The 26188-nt window shown below is 39.9% G+C and overlaps 2 protein-coding genes across 2 annotated transcripts in view; one reads left to right on the top strand and one right to left on the bottom strand.

The window, feature by feature from the left end:
- Positions 1-6797, bottom strand: part of LOC129724679 (zinc finger protein 423 homolog) — a 202374-nt gene extending 195577 nt beyond the window's left edge. Inside the window, exon 1 of the mRNA XM_055679763.1 lies at positions 6524-6797. Within this exon, the coding sequence (XP_055535738.1) occupies positions 6524-6563 (40 nt within the window). The 5' untranslated portion in view covers positions 6564-6797. The remainder of the gene's footprint in view (positions 1-6523) is intronic.
- Positions 6798-22312: 15515 nt separating this feature from the next.
- On the top strand, positions 22313-25265 carry LOC129721996 (uncharacterized). The gene is made up of 5 exons (XM_055675152.1): positions 22313-22415; positions 22485-22726; positions 22934-24172; positions 24227-24822; positions 24876-25265. Exons 2-5 carry the CDS (start codon positions 22655-22657, stop codon positions 25078-25080), a joined length of 2112 nt encoding a protein of 703 aa, XP_055531127.1. The 5' UTR covers positions 22313-22415; positions 22485-22654; the 3' UTR covers positions 25081-25265.
- The last annotated feature ends 923 nt before the right edge of the window (positions 25266-26188 follow it).

The following is a 26188-nucleotide window of genomic DNA, read 5'->3' on the forward strand; positions in this document are numbered from 1 at the left end:
GTAAATGGATGGTGTCTATTAATGTCGTCCGTGCTAGGCATGCTCGCATGTGATTGGTTCATTGTGCGCGTAAGTTTGGCCTTCAACTTTTTATCAATTTTTACCGCTCTGCAATGAAATAATAATGGTGACTAGCGTATTACAAAATTGTCCAGCATTTTATCTAACTAACACCGGTTATACCGTTGTTATTGTTTGAAATCTGACGGAACATTTGCCAGTTTTATGTCAAATTTCATAGAATGTACCCCAGTATAGAAAACAAAGACGTAGTCCCACGTCAAACTATATTAGATAAAACTTGCTGGACATTTTTGTCAAGGAGCAAAACAATGATAGTGCAATTACAATACCTAAAATAATAGATAGGGTATCTTCTTTTTATTTTTTTTTTTTTATTTAACTAATTCCATCTGATCAACAACGATCTACATGAAATGTGATGTGGATGGGGAAAAGCTCATTGGAGGCGGTCACAAGTTAACGTTCCTCAAATGAGCGTAAAAATCCCATCATCTATTGGCAAGTACAATAACAACAGTCAGTATCGGCTCTATTATCGTCAGGTTTGTCCGGTCATCGTCCGAGGGGTTAATGGAACACAGAGAACTAATCTTTTGCAGGAAGTTGCTGCATCAGGAAGTTGCTGTATCAAAACATATCACATTATTATGATACAATATTAACGAAATATTTCTTGTGGAAACAAAACCCGAGGATTAAATTTATGATAGAAATCTCGAAGCACGATTGCGCTTTAAACTGCGACCGCAATGGAAAATTTAAATACAGTGATCACCCGATTATATCACCCCCTTGATGATGTTTGGGATGATAAAATGGGGAAAGTGATAAAATCGGGATTTTTTTTTATTGCCATTTTGCTATGGAAGATGGTAAACCAACAATTCAAAACATAAAATCAGCGATTTGAATTACTTCAAGCAATTTAATTATATAGAAAAGCAGTTCTATCAGCTTGTCTGTCTCTTATAGACGTGAAAACTACTGTACCGATCGGCGTATGTAGGAGAATTGTGGGTAAAATAAACAGGGGTGGTAAAATGGACACCCGTTTAAATCTTGACTATTACGTTAAAAAATAGTACAAACTTCTTTGGCACCTTATCTTAGAGGCACTAGAAGTTATTTGAGACAAAGTATGCGACATGATACAGTCAAAATAATAAACAAAAACAAAAAATACGTGTACATTCGTGGTGGTGATGTTATTTCTGGCCTACAAAAAAAAGGTTTTTTCTAGTGTAAAACAGTATTATATAACGATTTTTCTGCAAATATCTGTACTCAGACTACTAACCAGCAGAAATCATCAAAGGTTTGTAATTGTTTAAATGATTTTCTCGATATATTTAGGTATTTTCAATAATGTGCGGGTAAAATGGACAGCCCATAGTGATGGGGAAAAAATTGTGTTAATTTGCATTGAAAAATCTAGATGCTTCGTGTAAAGCAGAAAAACGTAAAGGTAAACTCGGACCGATGAACAGATGACCGCGGCTAAACGTACCGTTGAATGCGGAATGTCCGTTAAAAAAGCTTCCGTCATTTCTCAGTTTCTTGCGGATAAGGTCATATATTGTTATTAATTCTACGACAAACGGTGAAAATTGAACTGTTGGTGAATGCATAAGTGTATCACGTACTATGGAACAACATTCTACTATCTGTGAAGAGATAATTAATGTTCACGCCCAAGGTGTTCATATTACAGCTTCATATGTTAATTTTACCCACACGTGTCCATTTTACCCCCAAAAAACTGCTTCCAAAAATGCTCCTGAAAACTACGAAAAATACTATATTTAAGTACTTCTTCTTATTTTTTGTGTTAACCATTAGTGGCTCAGTTAATGTGCGCTATCGACTCATAGTTGTAGTGTTAAACTGTGGGGGAAATTAGGAAATGGCTTAGGGTGTCCAATTTATCACCCCTTCCCCTAGGGGTTTTTGGGGCCGGAAAAGGTGATTAGAATAGTTTCCTGTTCTTGAAGGGAGGACTCTCATGCGAATATATTTGTGTGTTTGCCTGCGCAACTTGAAAACTAATCGAGCAAAGGAAAGGTGGGTGAGGTAAATTGACACCCTTCCCACCTCTGGAATGGAGGGCTCTTATATAAATGAAACACAAATTTCACTACTAGTTCGTAAGTTAGGTACAAGTGTTTGCATAAAGCTATGAAGTTGTGCTGTAAGCGCCACATTTCTCAAGCAGCTTGAGAAATAATTTCTCTCGGTTTTTAGCTATTTTTTAAGGTAACGGAAGAGAGACCAGAAATGACCCTAAATGTGCATACGTGGATAGCCATTTCACAAAATATCTTCTCAATATATTTTAAAATTGAAACTTTTTTACATTCTTCTTCGTTATTCTAGCTTTATGAAAGTTTAAAAGACGAAAGTTTGTATCTTAATCAACATGAGGAACTATCACTTGTGAAGAATTGCGACACTTGGAGATGGTTGAGTTAAGATGCTATTGCCTTCAAAAATATCAAAATGTGTCAAATAGCTTGTTTACTATAATAGATAAAATATGGCATTTTTTTAAAAAACATGCATTTTTGGATGGCTGATAACTTTGTAGAAGGCTTGAAAATTCGGAAGAATGTGGGAAAAAGTCAAAACAAAAATTGGGTTTTTTAGTGCCACGTAATATGTAAGAGATAGAAACATGAATTCTTCGGCAAAGTTTCTTGTTTTGAGATCACATGAAACTTTGCTGAAGACACTATGCGTCTATGTAATGAAAAAGTAAATTTTCTATCTAATTTTTAGCTAGACTGCCGTTCCACTCATAATTGTCTCATGTTTTTTTTCCTGTATGGACTTCCTCACTAACACCAGAACGTTGATCTGTTCTGAGATATGCCCGGGTGTCTGCTGTATCCCGCACTTCTATTATTAGCAATACCGCTATTAAGAAGTGGCATGCTTATTATTATTTTTTTTATCAGTGCTTGTGTGTAATGTGCTACCCTTCCTTATACACGCTTACTGTTCTCCTATAAATATCACCAATTATAATTCCCTGGAGAAGTTTCGTCGTGCGTCCTTCTGGCCAGTTTTATTGATAAGAGGGACTTATTTTTTGTTAAGAGGAAGTCACGCAAAGGTATTGTAGATTTCAGCGTTCAGGAAGGGTAACTGGTGGGAAGCCTGAGAATAAACCCATGCTTAAAGTCCTTTTTGACATCGAATGGCCTGATTCTACTAAGATTCGAACCCACGACCATCCGCTTAACAAAGCGTACTGTGTAACCTTGCGGCTACGCAGCTCCCTATGGTCCCATGTTACATTTTTGTCATTTTTACTTTTCATCACCAAACGTTGTTTTTTGACGTATATTCCTAGAAAAATACTTCAACAATAATATTTTGTTCTAAAAATGCTGCAAAAAATACCAAGTCTGTTTGTCCCATTGTTGAGTTTCCACGCATAACTGTCCCGCTAGAGTAATCTCTACAATTAATTAATTATATATCATTATTACGAAGCGTAGGGTTCAAAAATACTTAAAACTAGACGTTAGGAGGCAGGTCTTCTTTCTAAAAGGGATGGGCATAGTTTCAAAATACAATAGCTATCTTTCTAACAAACTACACATTTTATGGAAATTCAATCATAAAAAACGGAAAAAATGTTAAACGCTTCTATTGTCAATCAGTCGTAGGTACTTCATTTTTTGTAGGTTAACTTTCGTAGAAACTTAATTTATTTGCTGGAACAACTGTAATCCGTCGAGGAGACTTTTGAAACACAAGGTTTTAGGACAGTGTAAAATTGTTATCAGCGAACTTTTTTTTGTTCCTTGGTGTGTTGGCATTAATCAGGTTTTTGCCGTCCACGGAATCTGATGCGCTGATGAGATCAAATCCGTTAAATTCATCATCACTGTCATCACTTCTGTATACTTGCAACATGGCCATCACATTCATTTTCGGTTCTAAGCGAAACTTCCGGCAAATGAAACAAGTCAATGCACACAATACACGACTTAAACAAAACAAACGAACTAAAACGTCATTTTCACGAGTTGATGGTACGATGCGAATCCACAGTGGGACTGTTATGCGTGAAATTTGCCAATTTGCCTATGATTCTAGGCATAAGAGTCCCACTGAACATTTTTTTCTGTAAACGACGGTAAATTACAAATCCTCAAATGAAGTATTTGATTATTTTTATTGGATATGTTGGTCTTTAAGGCAATTTCAATCACCAAATTGATTTTTGATACGCCTTTACGCCTCAGATGGCAAATACTTTTCAAATCTTTAATCGCATTTTGCTCAGCTGTCCGTTTTGGAACATGGGACAGTTGTGCGTGGAACGGCAGTAGATTAATCACCCATTTTTCTTTATCAAAAAATTCGTTGTTGAATAGCCCTCGAATTCTCCGAATCGAATATACGTTTTCGGATAAAGTTAACATTTAAATCACTATTAAATTTACCGAATGAAAACGCCAAAATAAAACACTGGCAATGGTTGAGTTTTCAATGCAAACTATATCTAAAATGATGTTATTCTATACAGAGTTGTGCAAATGTACTAAAATATTGAATCTAAATAGAAAATCAGGTCATTCTGACATTTTTTAAATGAAATGTTGTATGATGATGAAATCGGGTAAAAAAAGGTGAAGAAATCGGGGGCAGATAAAATCGGGGATAGACAAAATCGGGGAGTGATATAAACGGGTGATTACTGTACTATGAATTTCGACACTTCAATGGGAATCCGACACTGTTCTATCAACTAACGAAATGTTTCCTAACAATAACAATATTTCCAAAATAAAACCATGCTTATGTTGAGCTACGAATTGCCATTAATGCTTAATTATGCCCTGCACCTTGTACGAAAATTCTAGCCACGTGCTTTTGTTTGCTATGTTAGTCCCAAGCTGTCATCAAATGCCAATATTACCCCAGAGAAGTTACCGTGTTCGGCTCATGTGCCACAGATCGAAAGCACAGAAAGCGGACATTGCCATTTCGTCGAAAAACGTGAGTGAGAAATTAGAATGTTTTTTTTTTCAGTTTTTAGTATCGACATTATGGGAAATGCTCAATATATGTTTTCCGTTGATCATCGTTGCTCGCATTTGTTTACGTTTGCTGCAGAAACGCCGATTTTCGTCGTCGTCGTCGTCGTCGCCATCGTCCTGGACGCCTGCCTGCATATTGCAGTCGACGACTGTGCAATAACAACGGTATACAGGTTTATTGAGTTCGGTTGGCTATCAAAAACGAATAAGTTCAAAATTCTAATTTTGTCTCACACTGACATTCGAAATCCGCTGTGGAATGTGACTCTCGTCAGTAGCAGCGCGGTGGTTTTCACTATGACTAGTGGAGTACACTCTGGCAAACAGCGATGGCACCGGCAACGGTCAGGATATTCCGCCGATGTGGTGCACGAGCACAGAGCGAATTCCCTCGAGAGGCATGAACTTCTCCTGGCTGTCTGTGTTCACGTGTGTGTTGCTGTGTTGGTGGATGTCTGTTTCCATTGCTCTGTTTGTGTGCTGTGCTGTGTGCTGCTACTGCCTCTATCGAGGCACTTCAGTGCCATATAGTCAAGTTTTCCATTCTACTTTTTCCTGATTGTTCATCTCGCTCTTCATGTTGGTGCCGAGTGCCGACCGGCTCAAGCACAGGGAGGAGAGAGAGAGATAGAGAGACAGAGAGAATCAGACAACCACCCATTTACCACCCCCTCAGTTAATAGAAAGCAGCCCCAGCAGAGCAGCTCGAAGCCCTCTTTGCCAGCATAGTGTGTGCTACGGTCTGTTTCTCGATTTTGTGAAAATGTGTATTCCCAGTACAACCGCGCAGTATACCCCCTGCTTGCTCTCATACTACTCCACCTGTTCCGCCGGCTCTGTTTAGGTCTCTGGTCTGTATATTTCACCAATTTCATCTCCCGGCTTAGGTCCCTTTTGCACACGGAAAGCCCACTCTCTCACACTCGTTCGGATGTCTTTCGCTTCGAGCGCTGAGCTAGGGCTCCCTCGACATTAGCCGGAGTTCTCTCGCTATATGTACGTTATAATAATACATTCATTTTCATATTGACGTTACTGTAATATGAACGTCTCATGGGATTTGGCGGTCCCAGCAGAATTTTCCCGTTTCGTTCCAGCAGTGTGAAAATGGTTATTATAAAAGTGTACACACAGAGTAAGGATACCAGGCAGCAAGGAAGGTTATGTGGCGGTTGCTCGGACTGAATTGGAAATGGGATTCAGGCAACGAAACTCGAGAGTCAGCTGCATTGGATCCAAGCGCCACGAGAACGGAAGGACGACCGAACAAGTGGATCTCTAGGGAATTCAGGATGGCAACGTAAAAACTATGGATCAAAATATACGCAGCAGTGTATGTGGTATTTTTTTCTTGCTTCACTTTTCTCAGCTATATTTTAAATTTAGTGCTTTAAATGCCGAATCTTTCAGTCCAGCACTAGTCGACAACCCGTTCGAAAGCAACTTACGTTTCAAAGCCCGCGGTTTAGCTTGTTTCCTACGAGACATGCTGCAACACTGTTCACAATTTCCACTTTTCGTTTTGAAGTGTTTGCCAAATTTTTTTTTCAATTTCACCTGCCGCCAGGTCACGTTCAGTCACAAATAAATCCTAAGTCAGCACTGCACGCAATAATCCAACCGTGGCACATGTTTGCAACGGTTTAGTCGCACTCTACCGGACTCCACTTTTGAAACACGGACATAAACGCGAGTGATGAAAGTAACTGTTCACACATCGGCTTTCCACGCCGGAATGTATGCTAACAACAAAGCTTTGGAATGTGATCGCTCGTCGTCACACTGCAAGAGACAGAGACGAAAGGAAAGCGAGAGAGAGAAAGAGAGGTTCAGAGAATTAGAGAGGAAAATTTAATCCTTTTCATTCACTGTAACACACGGTATCCTGTTGGCGCGCGAATTGGCCAAACCGACACGGAAGCGGAATTCGACAGCAATAATATCGAAACAAGTGAACTCACGCCGAGCACGTCACAGCTCACAGCAGTGGAAAACGCATTCCTCTCCCTCTCTGTTGCTTTTACTCACTAGCTCACTTCTCTGCGCATTCGGTCCTTTCGCTCACAGCGGTGATCCTTGTTGTGTCTGGCTGTTTCCCGATTTCCCTTCTGTCCTGACGGCGTGGCGGTTAAGATCCCGTGCGCCTATCTAATTGCTGTTACCGCTTTTCGTTTCCTGAAGGGTGGCGCAAAATCAAAAATCAGTGAAGATCCCGTTATAAGCAACAAACACGTGAAAGGCTGCTGCCAACGGGGAACCCTTCCGCGCGCAGACACGGTAGAAAGTGGAAGCATGAAATGTACTATCCTGCTGCGAATTGCTTCGCATTGCTAGGATTGCATATTTAAAACAGTTCTCACGCGATTAGACGAGGGAGACTAGTCATAAGTGGACTAATTTTGAAGCGAAGCGTAATAAAATGTAACTTGTGAACTTTATGACAGGATCATTGTAGCTTGAGGGAATCCTACAGGATATGTAGTAGCTCGCAAAGATTGGATACTTGAGCTAGAAGTTGTGGACCATTGGCAGCCTGAATTGGGAGCTAAATTAAATAATGAGCGAGTCACATTTTCTTTTCTTCTACTTGGGATAATTTACAATGTGAGTCTTTTAACAATAATTACCAGATTTCAGCATAATTTGAGCTCCGAGTTGTTTTAACTTATTTTCCAAGAGCATATTGAAACAATATTCATTGGTTTGTGCCAACGTAAGAACCCCGATAACACTCACGGAACGCGACGAGAGACAGGACACAACACTTATTGTTCTTACAAAACATAAAAAAGGAATTTGATTTACCTTTTTAGTCGACCGGTTTCGGGCAGCGATCTTGCCCATCAGCTGGACGATGTCCGACATCGTCCAGCTGATGGGCAAGATCGCTGCCCGAAACCGGTCGACTAAAAAGGTAAATCAAATTCCTTTTTTATGTTTTGTAAGAACAATAAGTGTTGTGTCCTGTCTCTCGTCGCGTTCCGTGAGCATATTGAAAGTATACAGGCAAAGTGTATCAAAAATACTTCTTTCCCACGTGGTATCAGCCGGAATACGAGTAACCAAGTGAAGACCATGGTAACCACCCCGTGGTGAGACCTCAGTCGTAAGGAAGGGGGAGGGGATCGACCTCCCCGGAAAAAAAATCTAGTCTTTCTAGCGTCTGTTTCTTAGGTTAAGGGCGACTAACGATGTCTTTGTAGGGATGCAGAGGTATACTCGGTCTCTAACAAAGCAAAGACTGCATTCTAACATTCCTTCCTTATTGTGGGTTTTGTGCGGTACTGGCACAACTCTAAATTCGTAGTTTCAAGTGAAACGGGATTGAAAAATTAGCGGGAAAAATTACTTTTATCACATTCACAATAACTATGAACAAGTTAAAATCTCTTTTTTACCTACTTTGGTGCATGTTTTTGATCTGAATTCCAAAGACACATCAGCTTATAACTCAGGTTTTTTTTGTGAATTTTGAAACAAGTCTTTGTGAAATAAAACTCAATCGTATTTGGCATCGTTTGACATCAAAATTTCAAAATGGAAAAATCCTGAGTTGTGCTGGTGTTGCTCGAAACCGACGATATCCCCACCTGACTGTAAAGACGTGGCTGGCGCCGTTATTGGTCTATAAAAATCTGGTTATTGAATGATGCACAGTGAGACCACTCCCAGTCGTTCTTTCAGTTGATTCATTGTGCATCTTGAGTGGCACGGACCCATCACGGAGTAGCAACCATTGATATGTACAGTCAACACTGAGGTAAGCTAAGCTTAAGGGCGACTAACGACAGCGTCTGAGACTCGGTAGCGTGGCCATAGTAATGTCTACGAACACTTCGTCTACTCTAATTATCTACGAACAATCAAGAACATATAACATGGAACATTCGACATGGACCTGGAAACGAAATATGGACCGCGAGTGGAACCTCGGTAGAGTAGTGAGAGACAAAAGTACGCACTTCATTGTTTTTGCAACAGAACTATTGCAAACAATTATCATAAAATTCGGTTTTGTTTCCAAGCGGTACATGAACCTTTCGCTTTCAAAATGTATTACCAGAGTTTTTCGATTTTTGTTTGTAGCATGAGAATTTTTTAGAAAAAGTACTCAGATGCGAACTTTTACTCAGCATGCGGGGCGAACCAGAAGTCACCATCTAGAATTTGAAAATGACGTGTGAAGTCGGTTTCCGGTCTCAGGGCGTCATTTGATTCCAAGATTACACATATTGGGGGGTACTCGACCATTCTGGATTGTTTCCTAGCAACCGGAGGTCGACATCTTGGGATTCATCTTGTCGACATCTTGGGATCTCAGAGCATCATCCCGATTCCGAGAATACCCATATTACCTAGTATTTTATAACATTTTGTTGTTTTCCAGAAACCGTAAGTCGCCTTTTGGATTCAAAAATGGTGTCTGGGGTCGTTATCCAGTCTCTGGACATCATCTCGATTACGGAAATACACATATTGGAGGGTATTCGACCATCTTAGGTTGCTATCTAGAAACCGGAAGTCGCCATCTTGAAATTCAAAATGGCGTCTGGGCCATTTTCCGATCTGTGGACATCATCCCAGTTGCAAAAATTAATATTGGATGGTATTTGGCCTTGTAATTTTTATTGTTTGGAGCTTCTAGAAGCCCCTCCATTTTGGAAGTATATCAATAAAACTATCAAAATGGTTGAATGATTCCATTTAAAAAATCATGAAACCATAATATTCCTCAGTTTTGGAGCACATCCGCATTTTTGAGTAATTTCTGTACAAAAACATCGTTATTAAAAAAATTTTTTTATTACAGTTAATGGCACTTTTGCCCCGCGGTTTATGCGTACTTTTGCCCCACAATGAGTTTTCCAACTGGTTTGAGTTTTATGACAAACATCAAAGTATTTCCGGCAAAACAAATTCACCCTACAAACCACAATTATACAAGAGTTTTTTTGGCTCTGTTGTTTTCGATTTTCTGTAGTTTCCGAATAGGTCAATAATAGTTCGCAAAACTAAGAAATTATATCAAAACAGCTCAAAACACAACTTTTCTCATAGCTTCGCCCCATTTAAACGGAATCTTATGTGTTTACATGTGTCATTAACTGACGTTATATAACAACAAATTCATACAATGTTGCCAGTTTATTTTGCTCGTATGCTTCGTTAAGGCCAATGCGTACTTTTACCCCGTGCGTACTTTTGCCCCTCACTACTCTACCTGGTACTGCAGGTCCCTAAAATGTGTAAGCGAAGACAGGGAGCTGCTCGAGCAGCTAGAACCCAGCCAATTCGGCACCATGACTCTAAAGGGATTAGCAGCACCTTTTTTTCCTGACCACTGAACAGCAAACCAAATTGACGATGTTTTTATTGACGGTCGGCTTTACTCAAACATCACAAACATACGCTCCCTCCAGGGTTCAGACCACCACTTACCCAAGCAGCACCTGCAACATATTTCGAACGGATACTGGACAATATTTGTTACTTTAAAAGTTTATTATTGGGGCAAGAAACTTGTTCAATTGCGGTAATGACATTTAAAAGAAATGAGCAACATTATATTATTTACGAATATCATGGTCGTAATTTATCGTCGCTAGAAGTTGCTAAGTAGTTTTCTGCAATCTAGTTCCAACTGCGTATTTCATGATGCTTTCAAATAACGATAATGCCACATAATGTTGCGTATTGTTGTTCCACTTTTTTTTTTTTAAGGAAAGCATAATATGAAATGGCATGTGATGAAAATGCATAGCAACATTGCGTTGAACCATATATTTACTGAAAATACTACTCAGTAAACAGCCATCTTCAATATATATAGATGATACATGATTATTATTAGAAGTATGGTTTTGTTATCTTAAATTTCGCATTAATAACACAGCATATCCACTGAGCATGGTTTTCTGAACTACTTTTTCACTTTTTACACTTTTCAAATTTTTGATCGCAAGTAGAATTACATACCTACAAGAAGTATAATTAGAGAGAAATTCCAATATATTTGAATGATTCAAATTATCTATAATGTATGTGGTTATATGAAACTTCGCGACACAACCACCGAAGAGCAATGGGAGTGAAGATAAAGAAAATGAAATTTTGCTTCTCCTCTCTTTTCCCCCTATGCTGCAGCGGCTGATGGCGATTACACATAGCACTGTTAGTTGCTTATAGGCTCCACCTCTTGCGCTTTTTCGGTTGCTTACAAGTTGAATAAAAGTAACGGATGCGAACTATAACAATCTTTGAGTGCTGCATTGAGAGTTGCATTTGCTTCATTGCAACAATGTGTGCTGCTTGAGTAGTAGTAGGACATGTGAAGTTAAACCTCTTTTTTATAAATTGATAAACCTAAATAATGACAAGAAATTGAAAAAAATTGTCAATGGGTGACTTCTGAACTTTCATTAAAAGCATTGATTAAATTAAATTTGAAATCGTACACTGAAAAATCTATTTTGAAAACGAATTGATTTAAAAAAAATTGTCAAAGATTTTTTTTCAAGACTAATTTTACCTATCTATACATATAAAAATGCAGCTCTGTCTGTCTGTCTGTTCCATATAGGCTTGGAAACTACTGAACCGATCGGCGTGAAATTTTGCATATAACCCCTAGGGGCCGAGAAAGGTGACTAAGATAGTTTGAGACCCCTCTCTTTCCTGGAAGGGAGGGGTCCCATACAAATGAAACACAAATTCATGCACATCTCGAAAACTAACCAAGGAAATGGAACCAAATTTGACAGGTGGATGTTTTTAGAGGTAACAAAATCATCCATAATAGCTTGACACCCCTCCCTCTTCTGGAAGGGAGGGGTCCCATACAAATGAAACACAAATTCATGCACATCTCGAAAACTAACCAAGCAAATAGAACCAAATTTGGCAGGTGGATGTTTTTAGGGGTAACAAATATATCCACAATGGTTTGACACCCCTCCCTTTTCTACAAGGGAGGGGTCCCATACAAATGAAACACGAATTTCGCACAGCTCGAGAACCAATCAACCAAATACAACCAAATTTGGTATGTGAATGTTTTTAGAGGCAACAAATATGTCCATAATGGTTCGACTCCCCTCCCTCTTCTGTGAGGGAGGGGTTCCATACAAATGAAACACAAATTCCTGCTTATTTCGAGAACTAACCAATTAAATGGAACTAAATTTGGCAGGTGAATGTTTTAAGAGGTAACAAAATCATTTATAATAGTTTGACACCCCTCCCTCTTCTGGAAGGGAGGGGTCCCATACAAATGAAACACAAATTCATGCACATCTCGAAAACTAACCAAGCAAATGGAACCAAGTTCGGCAGGTGAATGTTTTTAGGGGTAACAAATATATCCATAATGGTTTGACATCCTTCCTTCTTCTGGCATGTCTCCAAATACCATTTCGAAATCTAAGATGGCGACTTCCGGTTTCTGAAAAACAGCGGCAAATGACCAAATACCACCCAAAATGGGTATTTCCGAAATTGTTATGATGCACTGAAGCCACAAATCGACCTATCAACCTCAGACAACATTTTGAATTGTAAGTTGGCGACTTCCGGTGCCTGGAAAACAGCCGAGAATAACCAAATACCACCCGATTTGAGTGTTTCTTTAACCATATCGACGCTCAGAGGCCAGAAATTGTTTCCAAATACCATTTTAAAATCACGATGGCGACTACCAGTTACTGAAAAACAACGAAAAATGACCAAATACCACGCAATGTGAGAGTTTCCGGAATCGTAATAATGTACTGAAGCCACAAATCGACCTCAGAAAACATTTTGAATTGTAAGATGGCGTCTTCCTGTGTCTGGAAAACAGCCGAAAATGACCAAATACCGCCCAATATGGGTGTGTCTTTAACTAGAATGACGCATGACGCTCAGAGACCAGAAATCGTCTCCAAATGCCATTTTGAAATCCAAGATGGTGACTTCCGGTTTCTGAAAAACAGCCGAAAATGACCAAATACCACCCATTATGCATGTGTCTTTAACTAGAATGGCGCTCAGTGGCCAGGAAATGGTTCCAAATGCCATTTTGAAAGCCAAGATGGCTTCTTCCGGTGTCTGGAAAACAGCTGAAAATGACCAAATGTCACCCAATATGAGTATCTCTGGAACCAGAATGATGCAAGGAGCTAAAAATTAACCTCAGACACCATTTAGAATTGTAAAATGGCAACTTCTGGGAAACTGCCAAAACTGAACGAACACTACTCAATATGGATATTTCCGTAATCGAGATGATGCATAGAAGCCAAGCAATGACCCTGAACACCATTTTGGATTCGAAGTCGACCACTCTCAGTTTCTGAAAAACAACGAAAATAACGGAATACCACCCAATATGACCAAATACCACCCAATATGGATATATTCAGAATAAAGGTGATATACAAAAGCCAAAAGTCTAGGACGTTGTCATTCCGATGAAACCAATCATTTGAAACGATTTGTCTTTTGACTTTGATCATATCCTATGGCTGATTCGTCGTGACTAACAAATCGCAAGGAATCAATGGCTTTGAAAAATTAAGAATTATTAAATAAAACACTAGAATAGGCGGGACGAAGTTTGCCGGGTCAGCTAGTGTTATACTAAAACAAGGGTCATAAAATCGGTCGGAAAACGCAAAACACATCCGAAGCTCGGAGGGGACGACTCAGCTCAACGAGTTGAGCAATGTCTGTTCCTGTGTATGTATGTATGTATGTGTGTTGTCTGTATGTATGTATGATCTTGTATGTAGCAAATAATAGCTACTGCGCTTCCTCAGAACGATACCGAATGGATTTTTGATTAGTAGCTTAGATTTGAAAATATTGTTCAGAGTATTTTTTTATTGGACATTCTGAGCTTCTCAAAAATTATGCCGAGTAGGGTTTCTATTGGTTGCTGAATTTCAAATATATTGACCAAATAACATTTTTGACATGAGTTAAAAAAACGTTATTGGAGCCAGGAGCATCTCTCTCTGCCTCTCTCACTGTGTGTCTCTCTCTGTCTCTTTCTCCCTCTCTCTTTCTCCCTTTCTCTGTGTCTCTTTCTCTCTTTCTCTCTTTCTCTCTGTCTCTCCGTCTCTCTCTCTCTCTCTATCTCTCTCTTTCTTTTTTCTCTCTTTCTCTCTTTCTCTCTTTTTCTTTCTTTCTTTCTCTCTCTCCCCCTCTTTCTCTCTCTCCCCCTCTTTCTCTCTCTCTCCCCCTCTTTCTCTCTCTCTCCCCCTCTTTCTCTCTCTCTCCCCCTCTTTCTCTCTCTCTGTCTCTCCTTCTCTCTCACTCTCTCTCTCTCTCTTTCGCTCTCTATTTCATTTATCATTCTCTTTCTCCCTTTCTTTCTCTTCCTCGGTATTTCTCTCTCTCTCTCTTTCATTTTTTGCTCCTTCTCGCTTTCACTCTTTTCTTTCTCCGTCTCTCTTTCTCTCTTTCTTGCTATCGCTATTTATTTTTCAAAGGAAACTAAACTTTGCACCATTTTCGTACTCTGTGTAGTGCGTCTCAACTAGTTGCGAAAATTGAACCTCATGTCTTTAAGAGCTCCTTTTAATAGTTTGAAAAGGAAACCGCAATGCTTACGTAGGTCCCGTTCTCATTTACGAAGCTGCCGTTCTCAGTTCCTTAAAAATATATTGGATTGTACGTGAATGCGAAGAACATGACAGATTTACAGCTTTCAGAAGTTAGCATTGTAACAAAACTTGACACCATAGCGTGCAAATGCAACACGATTAGCGATCCATATATGACGAAAGGATGTATCAAAGATGTGTGTTACCTTACGCTTTTGTATAGTACAACATTGGTTTCTAATTTAATTGCTCGTTGTCGCAGCAAGTGTTATAATGCCATGAAAGTGTTTCGGATTTTTCTATACAGCCTAGGCCTTCAAAAAAATTAATGCTTGTAAGAGCTTTGATTCAATGATCGTATTTGGTTAACTCTCTGGAAAACTATCTTTTGAATTTATTCCATTCATTATTGAAATCGATTTTTTTACGTTATTTGACCTTTTGATATAAGGGTCAAATTCATTTGACATCATGATTGTTGTTTGCCCGTGTTTGCCACATTAAAAAATTGGAGAGTGACGAACAATTATCTTTGACCAAATTTTTATCTGTCAAAAAGTGACAATATTTGACGCTTGGTAGAAGAGTGTAATACAGCCTTTACTGTCTCTAGATTTGTTTGTTGCTTAACAAGCACATACGGTGACTGGATTTTTTTCCCCTTCCAAATTTTCAACATTTTTGAACATAACATGGTGACATAACTAAAACCGAAAAGAAAATTTGTAACTGCTTTACTAGAGAACCACATTATAGAACAATCTAAAATCATTTTAGAACCATTTTCGATTATCAGGAACGTTTGTGTTTTGATGATGATGTGATGATGCTTTATCTGACAAAAACACATACCTTCCATCGGCATGGTGTTTTTGAAGAATCGAAATCAAAATTTTCTTCAAACGTTCGTTCTGGTGCACATTTTGATTGATAGTCAAACTACTGCTGTTGAACCATTATTTAGACAAATGAAGCCATGTGATTGAGTGCTAGAGAGAGAGAGAAAGAGAGAGAAAGAGAGAGAAAGAGAGAGAGAGAGAGAGAGAGAGAGAGATCTAATTTTACTCTGAGCGTGTTTGTAAGATACCCTAAAAAAATCAAAACTTTTAGTTGTTACCCGTTGGAATTATTTTTCTATCATTCGAGATTAATGTCTTATTTTGAAATCGTATAAATTACAAAATCATTCTAAATTAATCATTTAAGTATCATTTCAGAATTATTCTAGAATTAATTTTAGAAACAGAAGATGCGCGTCATTAGGTGGAGGCCCATTAGTGACCATTTATGCGTGTTGAGAATCAAGGGCAGATTCTTCAATTGCAACCTGTTCAGTGTATATACGCACCGGAAAACGATAAACCCGATGATGTTAAGAAAAAGTTCTATGACCTCCTCGATAAGACATATGGAGTTCCCATAATATGATGTAAAGATCGTCATCGGAAACGCAACCGCACAGGTTGGACTGGAGCAGTTCTTCCGTCCCATACAACTTCCATGCTACCAGTAATGAAAATGACCCGAGGTTCGTGAACTAAGCTGCAGCTAGAGGAATGGCAAAGCACATACTTTGATGCCCGGAAACACACCTATCAACACCCCAATGACGAAGGCTGCTCTTAAATCGACCATCTTCTGGTTGAGGGTCGGCATTTATCAGATGTCATAGATGTGCGGTCCTTCCTCCACAAACGTCTACTCAGACCGACGTATACAAGACAAGCAACTTCCAGCAGGATTTGGACATCCGGAGGTTGCCAGCTGACGTAGTTGCTGCTGAGTACACTCGTAAACTTGATGAGCGGATTGGTGAACCGGTTAGAGGCCTGAACGAACAGTGGAGGCACATCCGTGTTACGATCAGCAATACAGCGCGGGAGGTGTTGAGCACGACCGCAGGGACACACGCAACACGTGGTCCGTTGCGGAATGTCGAGGGGTAATGGACGAGAAAAACCGGACCCGTGCTCGCACGATGGTGGCAGTGAAACGTGTGACTCGTCAGATGAGGAAGAACTATTGAGAGGCTAAAGCGGCCGAAAAGAGACTCTATGAACGCAAAAACGTGAGCACTGCTAACGATTTCGTGCGGAGGCGGAGGCTAGCATCTCCATGCACAACACGAGAAGTTTCTGTAAAATGGCACGAACGAAATTAGGAACCGAACGGTGCCAGTCCCTGCCATGTGCAACGACAATACCGATTAGACACTGGTGGTCTTGCGATGAAAAAACAACATTACGAGGTGTTGCTGAATGGCGACAATACAACAACAACAATACAACTTTTATTGCAAACAGATGACAGTGCAATAGTACCGTCGCTATCGTTCAATTCCTTAACTCCATACCCGTCGCGTAGGCATCGCCGCTATCGAACTCGGCTCTCCAGCCTTCTCTTTTGCTCTACCAGTAAGATAGGTTAAGCTAACATTGTACAAATAGTATAAAAGGCAAAACTATTGAATAAACGTCTCACTTATTCACGTACTTTAGAGTTGTTCAATTCTGTGCGTTGCTAGGTCCGTCCTGATGGATACCTTGGAGGTCTTTATACTCAAAATATTTTTCACATTATTGTTACGTGAAATTTCCTGTACTTATTCATTTTCTGTCATTTTGCATGATTTATGTGACAAACATAACATCTACGTGAAAATCACATGCATACTATGTTTTATCACGTAGTATCTACGTGAACTTGGCAACGTCAAACAGAATGTCATAGAAGAAGTATCGCGTGTGAAGCGGGGGCCTAGTGTGGTTGGTAACGTCTCCGCCAACCACGCTCGACGCCTGGGTTCGAATCCCACCGCTGACATAGGTGTCGATGGTTGTGAGGTGGCGTGATCCACTCACAACCAACCCAACTGGTCTAGATTCAATCCTAGCCGACACCGGGAGATTTTCTGAGGCGAAAAATCTCTGGGATCACGCCTTCCATCGCATGAGGAAGTAAAGCCGTTGGCGCCGGTCCGTTAATAAACGGGTCGTGAGTTAGGGTCCTGGGTGTGGAGTCGCCTCCCTGGGCGTCGGTGATTGGCCACAACAGTGGCGGAACTAGACCGACGGAAAATAAGCGAGAATAAAAAAAAAGTATCGCGTGAACTCTCTATGTGAAAATACACAGAAATCAAAATGACGAAGCTGTTGTCTAACTCAGTCTCTAACAATAAAATAGAATTTCTCGACGACTTGTCAATAAGTGAGCTTTCGAAAAACCGTACGAATTTGACATCGAGCCTTGAGCTTACAGGTTTCACACAGATTTAGTTCAAAGGTCGAGAAGTTTCCCATACATAAACAGTTGCAGCTTACAATATTTATCGCAGGCAAATGTCGTAATATTTGTCCGTTTTTATGTCGTTTGATTCATTCACGATTCGGCGATTTTGCATGGCCGTGCGATTTATCAAGCAACATATTTCAATAATTTCTATAAACTATCTGCTGTCTTTTAAGAATTGGGGAAACAAAATTTGGAAATTTTACGTTGTATCAAACGTAGTAGCTAGCAGATAATCGAATGCTTTCCATTTTACTGGTAGTTGAATTCTACGTGAAATTCACATAAAATGCATATGTCTGCTGTATAAAATTCATAGGATAAATCATCTCACCAGATCATGATGAACTCAAATGACAATCACGTAGAATCTACGTGAAAATGACAGTGGAAAATATTCACATAACTTTTCCGGTATTTATGACGTGAAAATTATTTTGAGCGGCAGGAATCCGGAAAGGTCCGTCTCAAAAGAATATGCCCGAAAGTCTCTTAACATTTGTCACCCATTTGACTGAGACCGTTGCAGAAAGCCTTGTCATAGAGCCAGTGCTGTGTTCGGGAGGGACGATCTACAACGAATCAAATGTTCACCTTGCGTCAAATCCTTGACAAGTTCAGATAATTAAACATGCAGACTCAAGTAGCGGGAATTGGACTTACCATCAACTCAACTCTGGTAAGGGAAGTAGCGAGAATTGGACTTACCATCAACTTTACAAAAACAAAGTACATAGTGGCTGGTTGAGAGCGTTTAAGTTCGTCGAGGCTTGGTGCTGAGATTGTAATAAATGGATATCTATGAAGTACAGTCAAAATTCGGTGGTTGGGTCACCAAACTGCGACCCAACTAGCGGATCCGATTCGCTAGTTGGGACGACTGACAAAATACTGACATTTCATTAGGAGTAAAGCAGGTATTAGACGACGCAAATATTTGCTATTTTTGGTACGATATTTATTTGCACAAAATAAAATCTGTATTGAAAAATAGCAAATATTTGCTTCGTCTAATACCTGCTTAAGCGGAGTGTTTGCTTCGATTGTGCAAAAGCGATTTAACGTGGAAAAATAAACGAGTTAGCTGATTGAAACAAACGTTTTCGAAAAGATATTTTTTATTTGAAAACCATGATAATTTTGAATGTTATAATGCAAGTTGGAGCAGAATAATGAATGCTTAAATTCACTCGCTAGCTCTTGGGAGAAAATAAGTGTTTCGGGACCATGTCTGGATCAAGACAAAAATATCGCAGTTGATAAGGACCCTACAACAAAGCGAACGTTTAACGTCTAATTTCTTTCTAAACCTTGTTATTTCTCATGAATACTTGTTACTTTTCATCGATTCTTGTTACGTCTTATGAACTTTTAATGAACATTCTTATGACTCAGTCGAATAAGTATTTTTGAAGTCTTTATGATACACTTTACTCGCCCGTTAAAAAACCGACATGTGGTTGTCAATTTCAATTTGACAAGAAATTTCGACATGTAGTTGTCCCAACCAGCGAAGTCCCAACTAAAAAGCGCCCCAAGTATTGACGGCCTAACGAGCAAATTTCAACTGTAGTACTCTCGTAACGTGTGACAACCGTGACAACGGTTATGTAAGCCGCGAAATTAAGCGACGGATAGCAGCCGCAAACAGGACCTTTTACGGTTTACGTAGCCAGCTGAGATCCGTCAGCGTGCGTGTCCACAGGGAATTAGCGCTCTACAGGACGCAGATTCTCCCGGTGGTACTCTACGACCATGAGTGTTGGTCAATGAAGGAGACTGACCGGCGAGCACTTGGAGTCTTCGAGCGTAGAATCCTGCGTTCAGTACTCGGCGAAAGACTAAGGAATGAAGTGTGGCGCAGCCACATGAACCACGAGGTGTACCAAGCATACGAATATGCGGATTTCATCACGCTGATGAAATACGGCCGGCTACAGTAGGCTGGCCACGTGGCACGTGTCGGAGGAGCGAACATAATATTTAGCAGAAAGTCTGACAAACGTCGGCGACTCCGTGGTAGACCCCGTACTTGTTGGATGTGTGCTGTGAAATAGAACGTTCGATCAGCGGATATTAGGGGCGATTAGAGAAGAAGATCGAGTGATGTGGAGATGTATTGTGGATTAAATTTTGTTCAGTTTCGAGATGCAAAGCAAACAACGCAATCTACTTTCATACCTAGATGCTCCGCCAATTCGATTTATGCTCACGAGACACATAGTAAAAGCACCGCAGTTGGCTCTGTTATGTAGTTATAGTGCGTAATGCCGTTTCGTATGAGAAAGCTCACACCAGTTTATTATCTCTCCGGAGAAATATTTCACATTTCAAAGTGTTTTTTTGCAAGCTTTTCAGATGAGCAATTCTCGCTGAAGCCGTCCCACTGGTGACATGAGGTCTTCTAAAAAGGATATTTCAAGTGTAAATGATTGAAATTAGCGAAAAAATGAGAAAACCACTTTGGTTAGTTCATATTGATGGACCCCTCGGGCACAAATCGGTTAAACGGTTTTTACAAAAATTGATTTTCGAGCAATTCTTGACCTTTTTATTGATTTATCCGACACAGTTATCGAATTCTGAACCCTTTTATAAAACATTTCACGTAATGCGAGAGTAGGAGACGAATGAATTGTAAGATTTGAAGTCTCCGCTAACAAACAAATGGGACTACACAGTTAGATTTTATCACCGAGTACGGTAAATAAATTAGGGGCCATCCACATACCACGTGGACAGCTTGAGGGGGGGGTGTGTAATGTCCACGGTCCCTGCAAAAAAAAATTATATGGGCATTTGACCACGGGGGGGGGGGGTCAAAACCGTTAAAAATCTGTCCACGTGGTATGTGGATGGCCCCTTATAAAGATTTCAACAGCTGAGATCTCGGTAGAAATCTCGGTAATACATTAAAACACCGAGATTCAAAAGCAAGAATCAAAAACCTGTCAACTTTAACGAGATTCTCGGTAATGTTCAACTGTCAAAGAACTTCGGTAAAATTTACTGAGGTACGTATTTTGCGATTTTTGTTCGTCAGATAACCCAGCATATGATTAAAATGATTAAATATACAAATTAATTTATTAATTACTAAGTCAACTGATTCAACTAAACACAGCTTTGGTAAAAACTGGAGAGTTGTATTGCTTCCATGAAATAAAGTAACATCTATCACTCTGTAACTTCCATCCTTCGAAGAAAGTTGGTAACCTAGAAAATTGATTGAAGAAAGAATTAATCGTTTTCTTCAAATAGCAGCGAAAAAAACGAGATCTGAGGAAAAATAGTCTATACTCACTCAATATTTTAGTTAATCTGAACATTGCAGAATTCTCCATAGTAATAGTCAGCCGCAAAACCTGCTCCTTTTCTTACTACACCGACACACGAAAAAAACTGTTATGTCGTTTTCGTTTTTGCGGAGTAGCTACCCCGCGGACTACACTTTGTCCTATCACTGTTTTTTTTTACATTTTCCGGACTATCCCGGACTATCCTTTTTCTGTCCCGGACAGTCCGCGCAAGAAACAGAGTGCAGTTTTGAAGACACCAACACATTCACACGTATGTGTCAAAATCAAAAAAAAATGCGTCAAAATCGGTTTGCTTTGATTATCGTTCTTCGCGTGTCAAACATTAGGTTGAATTTTATTTATTTTATTTTGTTATTTTGTCATTTTTCAGTAAATTGGCAAATTTTTCGTACAGTAGCACAAATGCGATAAAAGACAATGGCGATAATGACCAAAACAAAAGTGACAGTTACCTCTGGTATTACGCACACCATTGCAACTGCTCGGAAAGTGTTTTTTTTTTTCAGCTGCAAAGCGTAGTCCGGGACGGGAAATCCTGCCGTAAAAACGAATTCGACATTAGTGAAGCACTCGTTATTTTGACAGTTCAGTCTTTCGGAGTCTCGGTAAGAGTTTCTTTTGTTCGACGAAATCTCGGTTGAATGATGTCAGGGTTCCGAGATTCGGTTTTTTTTTTTTAACACGTACAGTTTTCGATTTCTCAGTGATGTTCTTACCGAACAACGGTAAACTAAACTGTTTTCAAATATTTCGGTATTTTATTTACCGAGAAAACATTACGCAATTAAGTGTGTAGACTAGAAATACTAGAGCAATTCTACATTACGAACTTAGTCTTACATCTATATTTTTCCAATACCTTAAAGGGAGAAAACGCACCAAAATAGTTGCAGTGTTATAATCATATAAGCTCAAATGAAAACGTCGGTTAACACTTGAATAAATTTGAGGAATTTGAAACTAAGCGGAGCTGAAAATCTAAAAAGTTGCCATTCCATGTAGGCGCACGCTATCTTGTCAGTTGTCATTTGATTTACAGCTGTGTGCATCTTCGGCTGTAAACATTTTATCGCCAGTTTTGGTGCGCTAATTCGGTTTATTCGCGTTGAAAGAGGTTTCGAAGGCTGTTCGCACCTACGGGAACTCTCGTATGTAATTGTCAAAATGTGCGTGATGACAAAAGCAAAAATATTTCCTTCTTTCTTTTTCGCACGCAGAAACCAAACAAATATCAGCAACACCGTCAACGCCAATCGCAGTGCTTGGACGCTAGATTACTGGTGCTTTTTGTATATATAAGTATATGTACATTGTTTGGGATGAAGTGTTTGTTTTGCTATTAGTTCTGTAGAAATTGTGTGGATATCAGCTGAAGCGTCCAGACAAGATGTACAGCGAAGCAGCAAAGCCGTTTGTGTACACAGACTATGGGCCCAAGTATAATGATTTACCGATGGAGGTAAGTAGAAGGACAAAGAAAGACAGGTGGAAAATATTTCGGAGTTCATCGATTTGATCCCGTGACTGGATTGTGATGATTCGACAATATGTGAACCTACGCAGATAACGAACAACTAGCAGCCAAATTGGTGTCACGAGTTGTCTCACAAACAAAGCATTTGCGTCACATATCTGATTGCAAATTGTCTCTCGTTTAATGTTCCAGATTTTGGTAAAAATATTTGGATACCTCACAGCAGCGGATCGGCTTGCTGCCGGAATAACATGCAAACGATGGCTGGAGGCAACGCAATACCAACAATTTGTTAACGACGTCTGCCTCAACTTCCACAAAACCCACTTCAGTGATACGTGCAGCCCAGTTGTTCACCTACTGTTAAGTACAAGCCACTTCCAGAGCATCGTGTTCTCGCAAGTAGAATTCAACGAAACAGAGCAGTTCTTTTCTCGCTTTGGTGAAAATATCTTAGAGCTAAGCTTCAAAGCTTGTGACATTCGGGAAAGAACCTTCAACAATATACTCGTGCTGGTCCCCAATATTCGATCTCTTCGAATCGAGGCGTGCAGGGAACTGCTTATGTCCGGACGTTTGTTCGATACGGTACAGCAAGCTGAACTGGCACAAAATCTACGGAACTTGACGACATTGAGCTTAGCATGCAACCGGTACCTTTCGGATGCTCTGTTCAAGCGAATCGTATCGCTTACCCCAAACCTTGTGAGCCTCGATCTTAGTGGATGTTCCATCTCATTTCACAAGGGACTATACCGTAAATTTTACCCAGCCCAGCCTGACGATGCATCCGAAAGTGTGCTGACTTTTCATTACATTTCGCAATTCATCGAGCGACAGGCAACTAAATTGAAGACGATCAACTTCAGCTCAACGCTTATTGATGGCGACTCACTGGAAATATTGGCTGGATTCGAAAATCTTCGATTAGACACACTCGATCTGAACGCGTGCGATCAGCTGACCAATTCCGGAATAACTGCGCTTGCACAGAAGCAGAACTCTTTACAACATCTTGATTTTTCTAGATCTGTACGCTTTACGGATTCTTCTTTGCACAAGATTTGTGCGCACTTGGTGAATCTGAAATCGCTGAAAGTACGGCACTGCCGAGCCCTTACAGATCTGGGAATCAAAGAGCTAGTAAGTTTAACGAAGCTCCAAGTTCTAGATATTTCCGAGTGTGAATCCATTACCGGACAGGGAATAATCAACGGTATCGCTTCGAAGCCCAACCTCGTCCTGCTGGAACTGTACGTGAGCGCGTTGAATTTGTGCGAAAGTTCCGCTATCAAAATCGCAGAGACCTTCCCTTCACTGCGAGTGCTGGATTTAAGTTACTGCTTCCATTCAATTTCGGATCTGTGCTTACAGATGATATTCAAAAATCTAATCTGGTTACGGCATCTTAATTTGGATTATTGTGACAAGGTGAGAAGGTTGAATTTTTTGGTAGTAATGAAATTGTAAATAGGATAATTACAGATTTCCGACAGTGCCATGACTGGTGTAGGCATGCTATCAAAAGTTCAGGAATACGAAGAATGCGGAATGACGCTACCCAAACTAACGAGCGCAAACTTTCAGAATGCCGATGAAATCGAACCTATGCCATCCAGCTCGGGCCGCACATTTGGGGCTGGTTCTCCAGATGAAATGTACAAAATTTCTATTCGTAGCAAAGCCGAACAAGAGATTGTAAATGATGCCATGCGGAAACGAGCAATGATGGAAATATGTCAGCAAAAACAGCTGCTGAAGGATGAGGTCGGTAGTGGGTTCTCCATTAACAGACTTAAAGGGTTGCGAGTTTTGCGGCTATCCCAGTGCAATAAACTTTCCGATATTTCGTTGATGTACGCCTTCAAGCTGCGCGAATTGAAGGAGATCAGTTTGGCTAGGTGTCAGCAAATTTCAATCGAAGGAATTCGTTCCTTGGTGCAGAATTGTCCCTCGCTTGAGATTGTCGATTTGAGCGAATGTCACAACATTAACGACAAAGCCATCGAATTAATTGCGATACATTTGAAGCGATTGAATACGCTCTCACTTGATCGCTGTTTTCAGTTATCCGACTTCAGGTATTTGTTTTGAGCTTTTTATGTACGAAAATGTCATTATGGACCCATTTCAGCTTGGATTATATCGCAATACACTGTAAAGCGTTACGTACGCTGGACGTACGTGGCTGTAGGAATATGTGTGCCGAGCCAAATCTTCGGCTCGTCAACATACCCACGCTCAGGACGGTTCACATGAGCAAAGCAGGACCTTACCTCGGAGAGCCTGGGTATTTCGTAAATAAACCACCCCCACCACCAATGCCAAGACGGATTTAATATTTGCTTTTGCTGGACGCGGGGGGACTGCTTGTTGTTGTTTTAGTTCTGATAATTTATTTTCTATTGTATTAAACTGTTATTGATGTTACGATCTTGTTCACCAAAGCCTAACAAGCACACGATTATTTTGCGGTATTATAGTGGCAAGTTGCAATATATTGACTTATATTAACAAGAACGAATATGAACGTTGTTTTTTTCTCAACGAAACTTGGTGTACTAAATGGAATCCGTAATAAAACAATGGGTCTTTTGATAAAAACGATTTATAAATATCTACTTACAGGAAAATTTAGCACATCCTGTTTCTGCATGCCCATCATGTCTCCAAAGTCGTTTATACACCAGTGAAAAAAGGATAGCTAGCATGAAAACTCCATGAAATCATATCTTATATTCGAGAAAAAAGACAGTATACATTTCAAGAAAATTTGTACTCATGAATATATAAATACAATTTCAACATCTAAGTTAGAGAGTTGAAGCAGAATGTAGATCCTATTACAGAAGGCAAGTAGACTCGATTTGACCATGTATTTCAAACGAGTTGCTCGTCGAAGCTTTCGTAACACGGTCCATATTTTCTTGGTAATGGAATATAACACATTTTTTGGGTAGACTCAGGAAAAATCGCTCGCAAGCCAGTCATTCTGTTGCTTAGTCAAAAAGTCTTAGTCTAAAATTGATGCGAAGACTGCAGAAAAATGACCAAGAGTAAGTACAACCGATAAAACAAATGATGATAAATACATAAATTTGTTCTCCTGATTGTGGGCCATTAGTAAACACACTGACACATGATCATTGGCCGTCTCGATCGTTCTTAATTCACTGCTATTTCCTTCCAATTTCGTGGTCAACTCGTACCTGCCAGGTATCGTTTCACTTGATCTAACCACCTGACACCTTCAAGATACTGGGTTCGCTGAAGTGTTACGTCAAATTACGCTCATGATTCATTCTACGCCTCCGTCTGTTACCTACACGCCACTGATGATGGTTCTTAATACCCGTACTATACAAGGTATGTCCACGTTCAACTGTATTCTTCAAAGAAAATTGTCGTATTTATTGTATGTCCAATAGTTCGTCAATTTGTACAGGG

This window comes from Wyeomyia smithii, chromosome 2 (genome assembly GCF_029784165.1).
Source record: "Wyeomyia smithii strain HCP4-BCI-WySm-NY-G18 chromosome 2, ASM2978416v1, whole genome shotgun sequence".
Lineage (NCBI taxonomy): Eukaryota > Metazoa > Arthropoda > Insecta > Diptera > Culicidae > Wyeomyia > Wyeomyia smithii.

Excerpts from the sequence above, each read along its gene's own strand:
- LOC129721996 (XM_055675152.1), top strand. The coding sequence starts at position 22,655 with ATGTACAGCGAAGCAGCAAAGCCGTTTGTGTACACAGACTATGGGCCC. Across the intron at positions 22,727-22,933 it reads ATAATGATTTACCGATGGAG|ATTTTGGTAAAAATATTTGG; the intron begins GTAAGTAGAAGG and ends TTAATGTTCCAG. Across the intron at positions 24,823-24,875 it reads TTTCAGTTATCCGACTTCAG|CTTGGATTATATCGCAATAC; the intron begins GTATTTGTTTTG and ends GACCCATTTCAG.